Raw genomic sequence first — 13,153 nt, 5'->3', positions numbered from 1 at the left:
CAAGTGATTAGTATTTTGCATATTGTTCTTCGAGTATACAATCACCATAGTTGATTCTCATAGATTGTTTACTTGCTGTCACTAGAGAATTTATACCTCTTGTCATATTGATTAAATTTCTCTAGTGTTTTTTATTTTAGTCAAAACCATCTATTCACCCCCCTCTAGCCGGTGTCTAGATCCTATAACGCTGATGCTAGTCTCTTAATAGAGTAGTATAGATAAAGTGGCTCACGTTGTTGGAGGGCTCTTCTACCGAATCTTCTCGAAACATTAATACACTAATGGTTTCTAGTTTGTTTAAGGTTCTTAGAAGCAGCGATGAAGTTGGCATTTGTCCGAAAACCTTTGTTTCACCGGTGTACTCTCGGAAGAAGCTAAGAAAGCTTGAGTCCCATGGTCTGAGCATGCAACAACAAGGAAACGATGGAGAAGACTTGGTGACTTGGTCAGTCTGTAAAGGAAAAAGATGATGATGCATCTAGAAAATTATGTAGTATGTATGTTTATAAACTGAGAGCATGTTTATAATTTTATACGAAGTTGTACTATCCCATCATATAAATAGAGGTATAGTGTCATACACACGAACACTTTTCCTTCGAAAGAAAACCTGGTTGCTCAGTCTCCGAAGTTGCGACTCTCTTACCTTAATCGAGAAAGAATAATAAAGGGAGGATAACATTTAAGATTTTCCTTGAACATTTCTATATTATGTCTCAAAGATTTTTAATTAAGGTATCATTCCTCCTTCAATCTATCTTAAATAGATTGAAGAAATGAAGGTCTGTCATCTTTAAATGTGTTGCTATATTGTAGTCTCATTTAAGAATCAAAGCAGGTCACCAACACACGCTAACAAACACATACTCTATATCGTTATTCGCAGATACACATTTCACTCCGGTGGTCGACAAGTTACACAAATTTAGTCTCGGAAATGGCCGATCAATGACAGTTTTCATCTTGTCAACACATATATTCCCTGCGTCACAGACCACAAGCCCAAGTCCCAACTCCCAAGGGAAAAAAAAAACTGCCCACAAGAGTTCAACAAATCACTCTCTCCGATGAGATCCTCGTGTACAAGATCATCATATCTACTGCACGACACAATGCATTTTGTACCGGACACTTTATTCTATTCTAAATTTCTAGCTGGATTATCTCCATCACCATTGACGGTTTCAGGCGCTAAGAACCACACAGTTGAGCAGACTCTCACTCCCCAGGAACAGGCACACCGGTCAAGTGACCTGAACTTGGTTCCGCAGGAAGGACCTTCAGTCCCTTTGGTTGAAGAAGACTGATGTGGTGCCGCATGCCATGGAGCAGCCTCTGGCGAAACAAAGCACTGGTATGTACAAAAGAATCCGTCATGTTACACTTGCTATCCATCCTACAGGCTACAGCGCGTACATCTTCGTCTTGTACTCGCTGTTAAGTATCTCCTCGTCCGAGTCGACCGATCGGGACCACGAGCCGCGGGACTGGCTCGCGGAGGCCCTCCTGATCTTCCTGGTGTTCTTCTCCTCCAGCCTGTGCGCGACGATGCAGTAGCACATGGAGCCGAGGGTAGTGAGCATGATCGCGGCGCCGATGCCCATGGTGCACCAGGCCAGCCACCAGTCGTCGCGCCCCACCACCACGTAGGTCAGCGCGATGAAGGCCACCGAGATGAAGAGGCACGCCAGCCACATGAGCTTGTTCATCACGAACACCATCCGCTTCTTCGCCCTCCGCTCCACCACGATCAGCGAGGTCTGCACCACGACCACCGCGAGCGAGATGAAGAGGGCCAGCGCGTCGAAGACCAGGAAGACGATGAACGCCGGGTTGCTCGCCACGTACGCCTGCCCCAGGGACATGCCCGGAGGCGCCTGGCTCAGCTCCTCCACGAAGTTTCCCGGGACCGTGAATATGGCGGCGAAGGCGACCGTGGCGATGAGCACCGCGACGACGGTGTTGGAGTTGATGGCGTTGTTCAGCCCGCCGATGTGGAGCTTCTCCAGCCTCTTCTTGATCTGGTTGACTTGCATCTTGGTCTGACGTGTTTGCTTGAACTGGGACTGGACGTCGTGTCTGATATCGCTGACTGTTTCCTTCAGCTGCTTCGCCGAATTCGGAGGATGTACTTGCTGCTTTGCGGCTTCTCCACCAGCCTCTTTCAGGATGTTCACGAGTTCTACACTGTCCATTTTCTCGGCAATGGCAAATGCAGTCTCTCCAGACCTGTTAACTGCATTGACATCGATCCCCTCAACTGATAACAGAGTCTGCACTATCTGTAAGGAATTACAGTCATAGATAGATGAGCATTAAGGAAGACAAAAAAAACTATAACAGGCAAAGTAGAGTTCACCTACAATGATATTCCCCTTCCGAGTAGCAACATGCAAGGGCCTGTTTCCCTTGTTGTCTTCGATATGGATGACCGAGACATCTGGCTTCAACAACTCGACCACGATCTCAGCATTCTGCGCTTTCGAAGCCATATGCAGCGCAGTTTGCCCCTTCTTGTCTGTCCTCAAACCAATCCTGGGATCCTTATTCAGCAACGATCTTACAACTTCCACGTGGCCCATTCTTGCTGCTGAGTGTAAAACCGTTTTCCCGTTGTTCCTCGTGATCCTGGCGAGGCTAGCATCGGTTTCCAGCAGGAGATTGACGATGTCAACATGGCCCTGAATCGCGGCGGTGTCCAGGGCCGTAGCGTTTACAGAATTTGTTGTCATAGCAAGAGCAGGAAGAGCCTGCAGCATCTCCTTCAGAACTTCTGCAGAATAGCCAAGGAATGCGAGAAGAGTATTATTAACTTTGAAACTTTCACTAAACCCCTAACCATCAACACATTGACTAGAAGTCAACACGGCAGTCTCAGCAGGCCAAATTCTAACCTCATTCAATAAACCCCTAACCATCAATACATTGAGTACAAGACAGTTTTTTTTTTTAAAAAAAAGGCTCAACAGATTGCAGAGCAGTCCACAAAATCATTCTGTAATTTTTTTCTCGAGTTTGATGATAAGCAAGAGTAGACGAACAATTTACCAAGGTGGCCCTGCTTGGCGGCGATGTGGAACGCGTCGAAACTATTGCTGGCCTTGATGCCGGCCGTCTGCACGCCACAGACCTTGAGGATCTCGCGCACGACCTCCGCGTGGCCCTTCTCGGCGGCGACGTACAGCGGCGTCTCGCCGTCCTGGTTCTGCCTGGCGGCCATCTCGGCGGCCAGCGCCCGGTCGAGCTCCGCGAGGATCCTCTGCACGTGGGCCACGCTCCCGGCCCTCGCCGCGAGGTGGAGCGGCGTGTCGCCGCGTTTCCCCGGGCTGTCCCTGCTCCGCCGCTCCAGGGACATGATCCCGCGGAAGCTCTTCTGCTTCTCCATCCCCCGGAAGCTCCTCAGCTTCTCCAGCGCGCCCAGCCGGATGCTGGACTGCCGCTCCATGGCCGAATCCGAGGGGGGCAGCTAGACGGAACCGACGAAAGGCTTCAGATTGCGACACGCCTCGTTCCTGACGAACCCTGGAAGGAAACCTTTGCCTCACCAGTACCACCAAACTTTCTCTGTGACTCCTCAACGAACTCCCGAGAATCGCAACTTGCGCCTGATACTGGCTACTGCGAGAGAAAATCAACAGCGTTAATGCAGCTGTGCCTGGCTGCGAACAAGGACGGAAATGGGCACGAGACAGGAAATCTCAACGCAGAAAATCGAGGAGGAATAAATACGGGAATATTGTACAAAGCAGAATCGTCCGTTCCCCCCCTAAACCAAGAACATGCCAGAAAGGAGGCTCGAGAATGCAAGAAACCAGGGAAAGGTTAGTGGAATGACAAATGATTGTTCCAAGGATCCCCAAAACCTCACCTTTTTTTCTCGCACCAGCCACAGCCAGGCAGCCACCACAACGGCCCACCCAGTGATGAGCGAGAGGGAACAAGAACAAGGTCCTGGAGCAGATATTGGTCGGAGCCCTCCTGCTACCAGCTACCTCTAGGCGCTAGCTTTGCTTTTGGTTGGCCCCTCCCTCTATCGTAGAGCTCACTTTCAGGCTTCGCCACTTCTGCCTGCCTCGCCGCCGCCGCTGATGAGAGAAGATGCCTGTCGAACAAATACACCTTCGGTTTGTTTTTGTTTCGTTTTTTTGGTGGGAACACAATACAATCCAATATTGTGGAACATGGGGCACGTGGCAGGTTCCTATTGGATGGGTATTTTACTTACACGTTAATGTTGGTTTGTGCTTGTTCTTTGAGGAAAAGTTTGGTTTGGGGTGGCTTTATCATCAACTCAATCAGTGAAAGGGCCAATAATGAACAGCAAAACAGCTATACAAAATCAAAACTATATGGAAAACACTTTTTTTTTTGTGTGTGTGTGTGTGTGCATCAAAGAACAGGATGAAGGAGAGATCCCAAACTAAATTGTAAAGTGGATGGCAGGTGTGTGCTTAAATAAGGAACAAACGATGTAGCAGTATGGTTTTGGCCAATTCGCATTTTTCTCTCGAAATGAACTGCGCAGGTACTTTATCTTTTACGAAAAAGGTCGTTCTGTAGTATCTCTTTACAAATTAGGTCACATTAGGATAAGGTCATCGACCTTTCGATCTCCACATTTCGTTTTAAACTGTACACTATAAAAATCTATATGTCAAAATAAACAAATAATATAATACCGTGTTCGTCCATGTTGCTATTTCATATAGCTAGTCTAGCGATCTCGGTCTAAAGCCTATAACAACATGGCCAGTTAACTATTACACGGCCAACTCACAGTGCAATGCAAGAGATGGTTTTAACCCGTGAGCTGTGTGACAGCTCCTGTTTTACTGTCAGTACACATGGTCAGCAAAATACCACTGTACCCAGTATAGCATAACCTAGTATATATATCAGTAACAGAAGCATAAACAAAACCTAGTGGGCGCTAGACGTCTCCACCCTCTAATCTCGGCTTTATCCTAAACATTTTTTTAAGTACGTATAGATTACCCAACAAAGACGTTGCCGGCCCGGCCGGCAATCATCATCACATGCACCGGTAAAAAGGTTAAAGGCAGACGAACAAACTCGCATTAATAAATTGGAAGGGAGAAAAAAAAAACTAGAGCCACCATACCTTACACGTGACGCCAATCCAGAGACCAGAATGTACCGGTCGTTCACAGCGGCATTGTATATATATTGGGCCCACTTGTCACCGTGGAGCTGTACAGTAAATTTACGCATGGGTTACCGGGCCCCCACGTGTGGGCTCCTGCAGCCGAAAGCCTCCAAGGACATGATCACTTTGGGAAGCAGCTAGGAAGAGCATGAACATGGTGGTGGTTTCATGGCTGGGGCCTGGGAGAAGAGTACAAGACTATGCATGTGGCCTTGCTTCCTCTGCTTGCTTTGGCGTCACCGGGCAGTCTCTTTCTCCCATCTTTATCTCCGATCGTTCCACTGAATTTTGTTCGATCTGTTAGACATTCAGATTTTAAGTCATGTTTAAACAACCAATTGTTTCTTCGGCCGTTTGAAAGAGGTGCCGGCTATTTATAGTGTGGTTTAAATCACTCAACGTTCTCATTCTTTGTCCCTGGTGGCGAGAGCACCTATCTATCTTTTGTGTAATTAAGCCAAGTGACAGAGCTAGGTCATGATGCGTGGAGATTAGATTAGCAGCTAGCAACGGCACCGTGCAATAATTCTTTCTTTAAGGACGCCTGGCCGCTGCGCCTGCCTGCGCCCCATGAGCAGTATTCAGATTCGCGAGACCAAGAGCAGTTAACCAAAGGCACAAGTGGGGCCAGAGGCCCACCTCGTGCTGATCATGGATGGTCGTGACATGGTGGTATATATATCTAAGATTAAGATGACAGTGTCTATATATCTTGGTTACCTACCGAAGGAACATTTTGGTCGATCTTTCGAGAGAAAAAGAAACACCAACAGTGGTCTCTCTAACACATCGTGTATTGTCGCATAAAACACAGTTTTGGATACCTTATTAAGCTCGTGTTGTGCAGTGTAAATTTATTCTTTGTTACCTCTAGCGATAGCTAGAGGGTAGAGTTGGGCAGAGATGATCAATCCCCCACAAAATCAGGATTATTCCATGGGAAATGAAATCATGAGCGGCCAACCCTAGTCTGACCTGAATTACCCGCCCATTGGGCTTTATTAGACCGGTGTTAACCAAGCGCGAAAAGTCTTGCTCAACTTTCAAAACCGGACATGTCATCTTCATGATTGTTTTCTCAGTGTTTTTTTTGTTACTTTATGCTATTTCAACTAAAATGTTTGAAAAAATCGTAGTAAATCGCAGGTCGAGTTATATATACTGGACTCCGCAATTCCGCACGATTGGATCTACACAACCAAAATATAATATTTTTTTATGCTTGAGTATAAAGTTTTTCCTGCAGCTTTAGGTTCATGCTTTTTAAAAAAATGTTCATAGTTGTAGTGTGTTTTGGTTAAATTATGATAGATTTTTATGGTGAACTAATCCTTCCATGTTTAAGCTATTATACGCTTGAGGTATAATAAAAAAAAAAGGTATGACCGGGTCCACGGACCGGCCGGGATCGTACAAGCTTGCGCTTGCGTCTGTACGTACGTACACGTCGCTGTCGTTACACCGAACCAAAACCATAACCAACGCGATGAATCGAAACCTTTGACCTATGCGGCTTTGGTCAATTGAGCATGAACCTCACGTGGCCGGCCGATGCTGTTGCCCTGGTTCACTTTAGAAAATAATCTCTACTACTACTGCTGTTATGGTGTTTGGTTGCTGTTTGGTCGAGGAGGTTGCTTAGTGTTTGGTTGAGGAGCGACTCCATTCTATTATTTCGGATGTTTGGTTTCCAACAAAAAAAAGAGCGGAGCAGCTTCTGCAGTCTTCATACGGAAATTTATCATAAATAGTTGGAGTGGTCCCGTTCCATTAAAATGGTAGGATGCAAGCGCTCTCTCGGACACGAGCGCTCTTCTTCTCTTTACACTCATATGACTCTTCAACTAAACAAAGATACAGCGGCTCCATTCTATTTTACTTTTCAACCAAATAAAAATATAGAGTGACTATGTTCTGCTTGCCAAACGGAGAATAGAACAGCTCCATTCTCAAAAACTAGAATGGAACCGCTCAATTCTTATTGACTCTCTAACCATGTGTGTTTGGTTGGAGAGTCAACTAGAATGGAGCGGTTCCATTCTAGTTTTTGAGAATGGAGTCCTTCTATTCTGTATTTGGCAAATAGAACAGAATCGCTCTATTTTTTATTTGGTTGAAGAGTATAATAGAGTGACGCTGTTCTGTTCTTTGTTTGGTTGAAGAGTCATATGAGTGTAGATGGAAGGAGAGCGATCTCATCCTATGAGCGCTTGTATCCGGTCGTTTTGGTGGAGCGAGAGCATTCCAGTTATTTATGATAAATTTTAATACGAAGACTCCAGGACCCACTCACATTCATAAAATAGAAATCGAGCCACTTCATTCTTCTTCACTGCTCACCCAAACGCACAGGATCTTAGCATTGCTCTCGGTTGTCACTGTGAGTGAGTGAGTGACGCGCGACGACGGCCTAAACCTAAAAAAATGCACCGGAGTCGTCAGGCAGGCAGTCAGTCGACTCGTGACGCGGGTAAGCCGATCTCTGATCAAACTCAGGCCTAAACTATAGCCAATGGAGAACACGCTTTGGACCACCACCTCGAAAAAACAGATGCCTTAAGGTAATGTTTTGCTTACCTAACTAAAGTTATCTAGGGCTCCTTTGTTAGAACTCCAATCAACTCCAGTAATGTTTTGCAGAGCCGATTGGAGCCCCTTTTTTTTCCCAATAGCTCCAGCTAATATCAGAAATCAAGACAGGGTCATTATACATTGATTATGCAGCTGGACCGGTTTAGGAAGCAATAATACATCGGTGAGCACTTGGTCACTGGAGGAAAGCTCTCCGACCGTACCCTGAATGCTGTCATCTTCACCATAACAGTTTCAAGGACAGAGCTGAAGACGTTCTTCTTCTATGGAGATCATGCCGTTCAATGCTTTGACGAGCTTGATCGAGATCAATCTGGCCATGGGATACAGAAACGTGAGATAACTGCAATACAAGACCCAACAAAAACTTATACGTAAAGCAGCATCCACGAAAAGTAATAGAGCGGGTTTACATAATTGAGCAGAACAATGTGAATCCTTCATACAGTATCGCTGTCTAAAGTCTCAACCGAACATTGCAGCACAGGCGGTATATACACCACAGGCAGCATATATAGACACACACACACTACAAATGCAAATACAAATCTGCCTCCAGCGGCTTGAGCATTGCGTGTCACTTATTATTTATTAAGAAGAATGACACCTCCAGCGGCTTGATCATTGCGTGGCACTTATTTCCATAACAACAATATCTGCCTAAAATCACTTTCCCGTGCACCTAAAACAAAAAAAAATTCTAGGCCGCATCTCTACCACGCGAATGAAGGCAGAACATAAGAAGGGTACGATCCGTGCTTGCTGCACAGCGAACTGACAGCATCCTCCCCAGCAGTTTCTCCAAATTCACCGAGTCCAAGTTCGTCCGCATGGACCCCTCCAGTGACGAACGCGGATGCCATCCCTGACGCATTGGCTCCTTTGATGTCGTGGTGCAGCGAATCACCCACCATGATACATTCACGGGCATCAACGCCCGCTAGGGACATCGCTGATGTATAGATCACCTGACGAGGTCATAACACGTTAGTGGCTGACACAAAAGGTTCTGCCCACCTACCACACACACACACACACAAAAACAATTTTTTTGCAAGGGAAAAACTATGGAAGGGTGCACTAGCATGTGGTTCATCATATTCTTTGAGTGCCATTGCAACTTAAGTATCATGCTGACGCTGACGTAGCTTGATGACAGATGTAGAGGGGGCCAAGCTACAAGTTATGCTTAGCAAAAACTGTTGAATAAAATCAAATGATTTCTTCAACAAAAAAAAAATGAAGACTGAGGAAGAGCCAATTAAGCTCCCCTGACCGATAGAGTTGAATTGTTTCTTTTCTTGAACATGCAGAAACGATGCAGTCGAATTGTTCTTTAACCTACATAAATAGGCATATGCCATAGTTAGTTGAATACCTTATCAGGCTTCCCCATCCATTTCACTTCACCACCAAGACTCTCATATTTAGCTGCCAGAGTGCCTGAAACGAGAGGTTGCATTTACGTGAATAACCAGAAATGTACAAGTTAAAGGCGACATAGGCTTACATACTTAGCAAAAGATTTACATCATACTCTCATAATTAATCAATATCTAAATTGGTAGTGCGGGCATGCTGATTCATTTTAAGCTAAACAACATAGGAATAATACCAAGGGCATGTTGGGTGCAGTAGTGAGAGCTGTTTCACTGAGCCACAAGATCATGGCATCTCCGTATTTGTGAGTGAAGGGCTTGCCCCGATTTATCCCTTTCTCAGAACCTACTCATGTGAGCCTCCGTCACTAGATCTGCCCTAACCTAGGAGCAATACTGCAATACTTAACACCATGATCATAAGCCATGCATATTCTTCCAAGCTAAACAACACATGGGTGGTGTGGATAAAACATAAGCGACGCCTTAATAAGTATGAATCCAACAGAAGCCATAAGTCAAGATTCAGGCATATGGATAGTTGTTTTTCATGCACTGCTATTTAAGATAAAAATCTTTGGGTATATTCTATCCTTTCGTTGTCTCTCTTCCCATTACTATCGCACCTTAGAACCCCACTACACACTAGTGCCTCTGTAGATCTCGATTGGACATGTCCAAACCATATCAACCGATGTTGAAGTGTTGAACAAGCTTTTCTTCAATTGGTACTACCCTTAGCCTATCATATATCATCATCCCGGGCTCAATCCTTTCTTATATGACCACAAATCTAACGTAACACACACATTTCCAGACTAATTCCCTTCTTGATAAATGATAAAACTTAAAACAATAAACAAAGTCTTTTAGTCCCAAGCAAGTTGGATAGGCTAAAGTCAAAACCCAACAAAAACCATAAGTCAAGGTTCAGACACATAGATAGTTATTTTCTATATACTCCTATTCAAGGCTAGATTTTTAGGTATATTTCACCCTTTCAAGTCTACTTTTACTGCATCTTCCTATGGCAACTTCAGCATTCTCCTGTCTCTCTTCCCATTGCTATCACGCCTCTAGTGCCTCTGTAGATCTCTATTGGACCGATCCAAACCATCCCAACCAGTGTTGGACAAGTTTTTCTTCAATTGGTGCTTTGCTGCAACTTTCTCTTATCTCATAGGTGAGGTGGAGAGGTTGCTTTGAATGGGGTTGTTTCCCCTTTTCTCTCTCTACCCTATAAGGATACACATCTGTCCAGCATGTTCAGAAAAAAAACATACCAGGCATGACACGGAGATCTCGAGCTTCGACAGTGACATAATCTGGATTAGCTACCACCATTGGAAGTCGCTTTTCTATGCCAAGCATTAGAACCTGCTCAAGCTCCTCAAGACTTTTGGGAAGAGGAACACCAGAAGGTGAGCCAAGAGCTTCAGTACCGTGGGCTAATATGAACTCTGCATCATCAACATTGTTCACAACTTGCAAACCAAGGCCCTATAGTATGAGAAAATGAAAAACTGATAAGAAAAAAATCCATTCTGATGCTAAGCAGAAATAGCAGGAAATAAACCTCGAGAGAAATTGCCCCTCGATCGTCCCAAGTGATATGGATACACTTCCTTCCAAGAGCAGCAAACCATGGGTCGTCTCTCCTATATTCAGGGATTAAATCGTAGAGGGGAATTAACAGACAGTTTATTCTTGCAGTAAAGTGTAGAAAGTTTTTCTATAGTTTTGGAATAAGTTGCATCAAACGACAAAATACTATTGCATACAAGAAAAAGGAACTCCTCTGGTTGGTAGTATCATAAGCATTTTTTGTTGATATGTGCAGTCCAATGTAAATATGAAATCCTCAGAACGCAGCAAATGTTGAGGTGATTATACTCATGACACCTATCAGGTTTTACATCCTTAAAGGAGCCAGTTATCACAAGCATAACTTCTATCGGCAGAAGAAACTGCCCCCAGGAATCTTACTTCTGAAGGTGCTGATGTGTGAGCTCCCCACTGGTGATGGTCGCGAGGAAACAGGACGTGTCGAACCCCAGGCTCTTGAGCTTCTTCATTGTCACAGATGACCGCCTAGAGGAATTGCTGATTATCACCATCTTTGCCCCATTCTCCGCTAGCTTCTCCACTGCAAGAATCACCTCGATTGTTGACATAAATAAATAGCAGCATCAGAACACAAAGGAAACAAATACACGCTTCACAGAAGTGGCGTGCATTCTCTGTGCCAACTTACATGCCAGAATGGCGCCGGGGTACGGCTTCTTCCCGTCATGAAGAACGCCAAACTGGTCCAGCAACCATGCCTGCGAGAGTGCGAGACAGATTCAGCTGTAGCCAGATGAGCGTGTAGCAGCAGCAGATGGCAAGAACAGTTTCTAGTTTCCACAACGATAAGGCGATTTCTCAACAGGATTTGCGATCTGGTGATCGGAATCGGCGTCCCGCGGCTAGCCGCAAGGCGAATCCCAAGCATTCGCAGCTACTACAGTCGACAGTGACCCGCGAAGGACAGCAAAGCAACAGGAGGGCGCGGAGCTATTGTGATTAAAGCAGGTAATAGCTTGATTGCTGGGAAGTGGAGGGAGCTTGCCTTGAAGCGGCCGGACTCGGCAATGGCTCGGATCCCGGCCACCCTCTCGAACACCGGCGGCGACGCCGTGGAGGCCATTCTCTCCTCCCGGCGCCGCCCGGACGGCCGGACCTGGAGGCAAGAAAGAGAGGGGAGGGCGAGATTCGGATCCGGAACCGGAAGCGGTAGTCAAGGCGATTGGACTATTTTATTACATTTTTATCTCAAATTCTAGTTTGGAAACACCATTTTATCAATTGATTTTTATTTTTTCAAATAAAATTAGTTTATTTTTCCTTAGTAAAATAAGAATCTTTTAAGAAAATGGTGTTCCCAAACCAGCCTTAAATTGACAAATATGGAAAATAAAATATAGTTTTAATTTTCGTATTTAGTAATTTAAAAACTAAAATATAATAAAATTGAGGTACTAAAATTAGTCTACATAAATAAGGTGTTTGGTTTTTAGAGAATAATTTTTAGTATGTTTGATTTGTATAAACTAATTTTAGTATTTTTTTAGCTAAGAAAAAGGAAAATACAAAGAAAATGACCACTTGGCTCCTTTTACTACCGCATATATTTGGCCGCCTCCAACCGTCTAACGAGTTGTCTGCCCCGCCCCTACTTTTTTTCGTCCCAGTTTTTCGGGTGACCTATTTCTGTTTGCCCCTCTACATTCACAAATGCCTCCCAGGCCGAGGCCGCGGGGTCGTCGCCACGCCGGGGAGGAGGAACGACGGCCGGCGGGGACATGAATGGTAGCCGATCTCCTGCCTGCCCCAACAATTATTACTTTTTGTTGAGCACCAAATTGAGCGCGCGGACGGTCCGGCCCTGAGGCCGGACGGTCCGCGGTCCGGACAGCCCGCGCCTGTGGGCCGAACGGTCCGCGCGTGCGCAGAACAGATTAGGGTTCCGAGTTTTGTGCTACGGTTGTTAGCTAAAATCAGGAGATAAGCTCGGAAATTAGTTTGTAAAGGGTCCAGCCCCCCTCCTCTATAAATAGAGAGGTATACGGCCGATTTGTAATCAACAATCGAATCAATACAACTTTTATTCGCATTTTATCCTAGGAGTAGTTCTAGTCTAGTTTAGGTTTAGCCTCTCAATCCTCAAATTCTTCGCCTCTCTTCGACTCTACGCCGATTGGAGGAGTCTAGGTCGGCCGGCCCGAGCCTAGACAACCCCTACGATCTCTCCTCCCCGACGGGGTCCCTCCCGGGAGCGAGATCCAGGCCGCCGCCGGCGACTTCCGCCGCCCCTGCGCACGTGCGGACCGTCCGGCCGTCAGGCAGAGGACCCAAGCTCCTGCACCAGGTCGCGGACCGTCCGGCCCCAGGCCGCGGACCGTCCGCGCCTGACCAGAGAGCACCGCCGCCGGTTCTTCTTGAGTATTTGGCGCTCCGAAAAGGCGTCAAC

General features: G+C 45.8%; 2 protein-coding genes across 7 annotated transcripts; both read right to left on the bottom strand.

Moving 5' to 3' along the window:
• Window positions 1–931: 931 nt before the first annotated feature.
• LOC100285139 (uncharacterized) lies at window positions 932–4,434 on the bottom strand. Of its 4 annotated transcripts, none has more exons than XM_008681428.4 (4): window positions 3,872–4,148; window positions 3,052–3,618; window positions 2,367–2,776; window positions 932–2,285 (listed from the first exon to the last, which is right to left on the bottom strand). In XM_008681428.4, the coding sequence occupies exons 2-4, from the start codon at window positions 3,446–3,448 to the stop codon at window positions 1,407–1,409; spliced, it is 1,686 nt and encodes a 561-aa protein (XP_008679650.1). In that variant the 5' UTR covers window positions 3,449–3,618; window positions 3,872–4,148; the 3' UTR covers window positions 932–1,406. The 4 variants fall into 4 exon arrangements, with proteins under 4 accessions (XP_008679650.1, NP_001359107.1, XP_008679643.1 ...); NM_001372178.1 differs by having other exon boundaries at window positions 3,052–3,621; window positions 3,872–4,079; XM_008681421.2 differs by lacking the exon at window positions 3,872–4,148 and adding an exon at window positions 3,733–3,865 and having other exon boundaries at window positions 3,052–3,621.
• A 3,261-nt stretch (window positions 4,435–7,695) lies between these two features.
• LOC100284297 (uncharacterized) lies at window positions 7,696–11,964 on the bottom strand. Of its 3 annotated transcripts, NM_001157192.2 has the most exon segments (8): window positions 7,696–8,075; window positions 8,480–8,730; window positions 9,141–9,205; window positions 10,425–10,641; window positions 10,718–10,799; window positions 11,128–11,287; window positions 11,396–11,465; window positions 11,753–11,952. In NM_001157192.2, coding segments are annotated over 8 exon segments (924 nt in total). In that variant the 5' UTR covers window positions 11,831–11,952; the 3' UTR covers window positions 7,696–8,074.
• Window positions 11,965–13,153: the final 1,189 nt, after the last annotated feature.

The sequence above is a fragment of the Zea mays genome, chromosome 1 (genome assembly GCF_902167145.1).
Source record: "Zea mays cultivar B73 chromosome 1, Zm-B73-REFERENCE-NAM-5.0, whole genome shotgun sequence".
Taxonomy (NCBI): domain Eukaryota; kingdom Viridiplantae; phylum Streptophyta; class Magnoliopsida; order Poales; family Poaceae; genus Zea; species Zea mays.
This window is presented reverse-complemented; position numbering and strand designations above follow the sequence as displayed.

Bases quoted from the DNA above. Each gene is read 5' to 3' on its own strand.
- LOC100285139 (XM_035967987.1), bottom strand. From the start codon at position 3,448: ATGGAGCGGCAGTCCAGCATCCGGCTGGGCGCGCTGGAGAAGCTGAGG. The intron at 2,777-3,051 runs GTAAATTGTTCG...GCTATTCTGCAG, and splicing joins CGCCAAGCAGGGCCACCTTG to AAGTTCTGAAGGAGATGCTG. The intron at 2,286-2,366 runs GTAGGTGAACTC...AATTCCTTACAG, and splicing joins CTCGGAAGGGGAATATCATT to ATAGTGCAGACTCTGTTATC.
- LOC100284297 (XM_008680253.2), bottom strand. From the start codon at position 11,830: ATGGCCTCCACGGCGTCGCCGCCGGTGTTCGAGAGGGTGGCCGGGATC. The intron at 10,800-11,127 runs GTAAGATTCCTG...CCCTGAATATAG, and splicing joins ACACATCAGCACCTTCAGAA to GAGAGACGACCCATGGTTTG. The intron at 9,206-10,424 runs GTATGTTTTTTT...CTCTCGTTTCAG, and splicing joins AGATCTCCGTGTCATGCCTG to GCACTCTGGCAGCTAAATAT.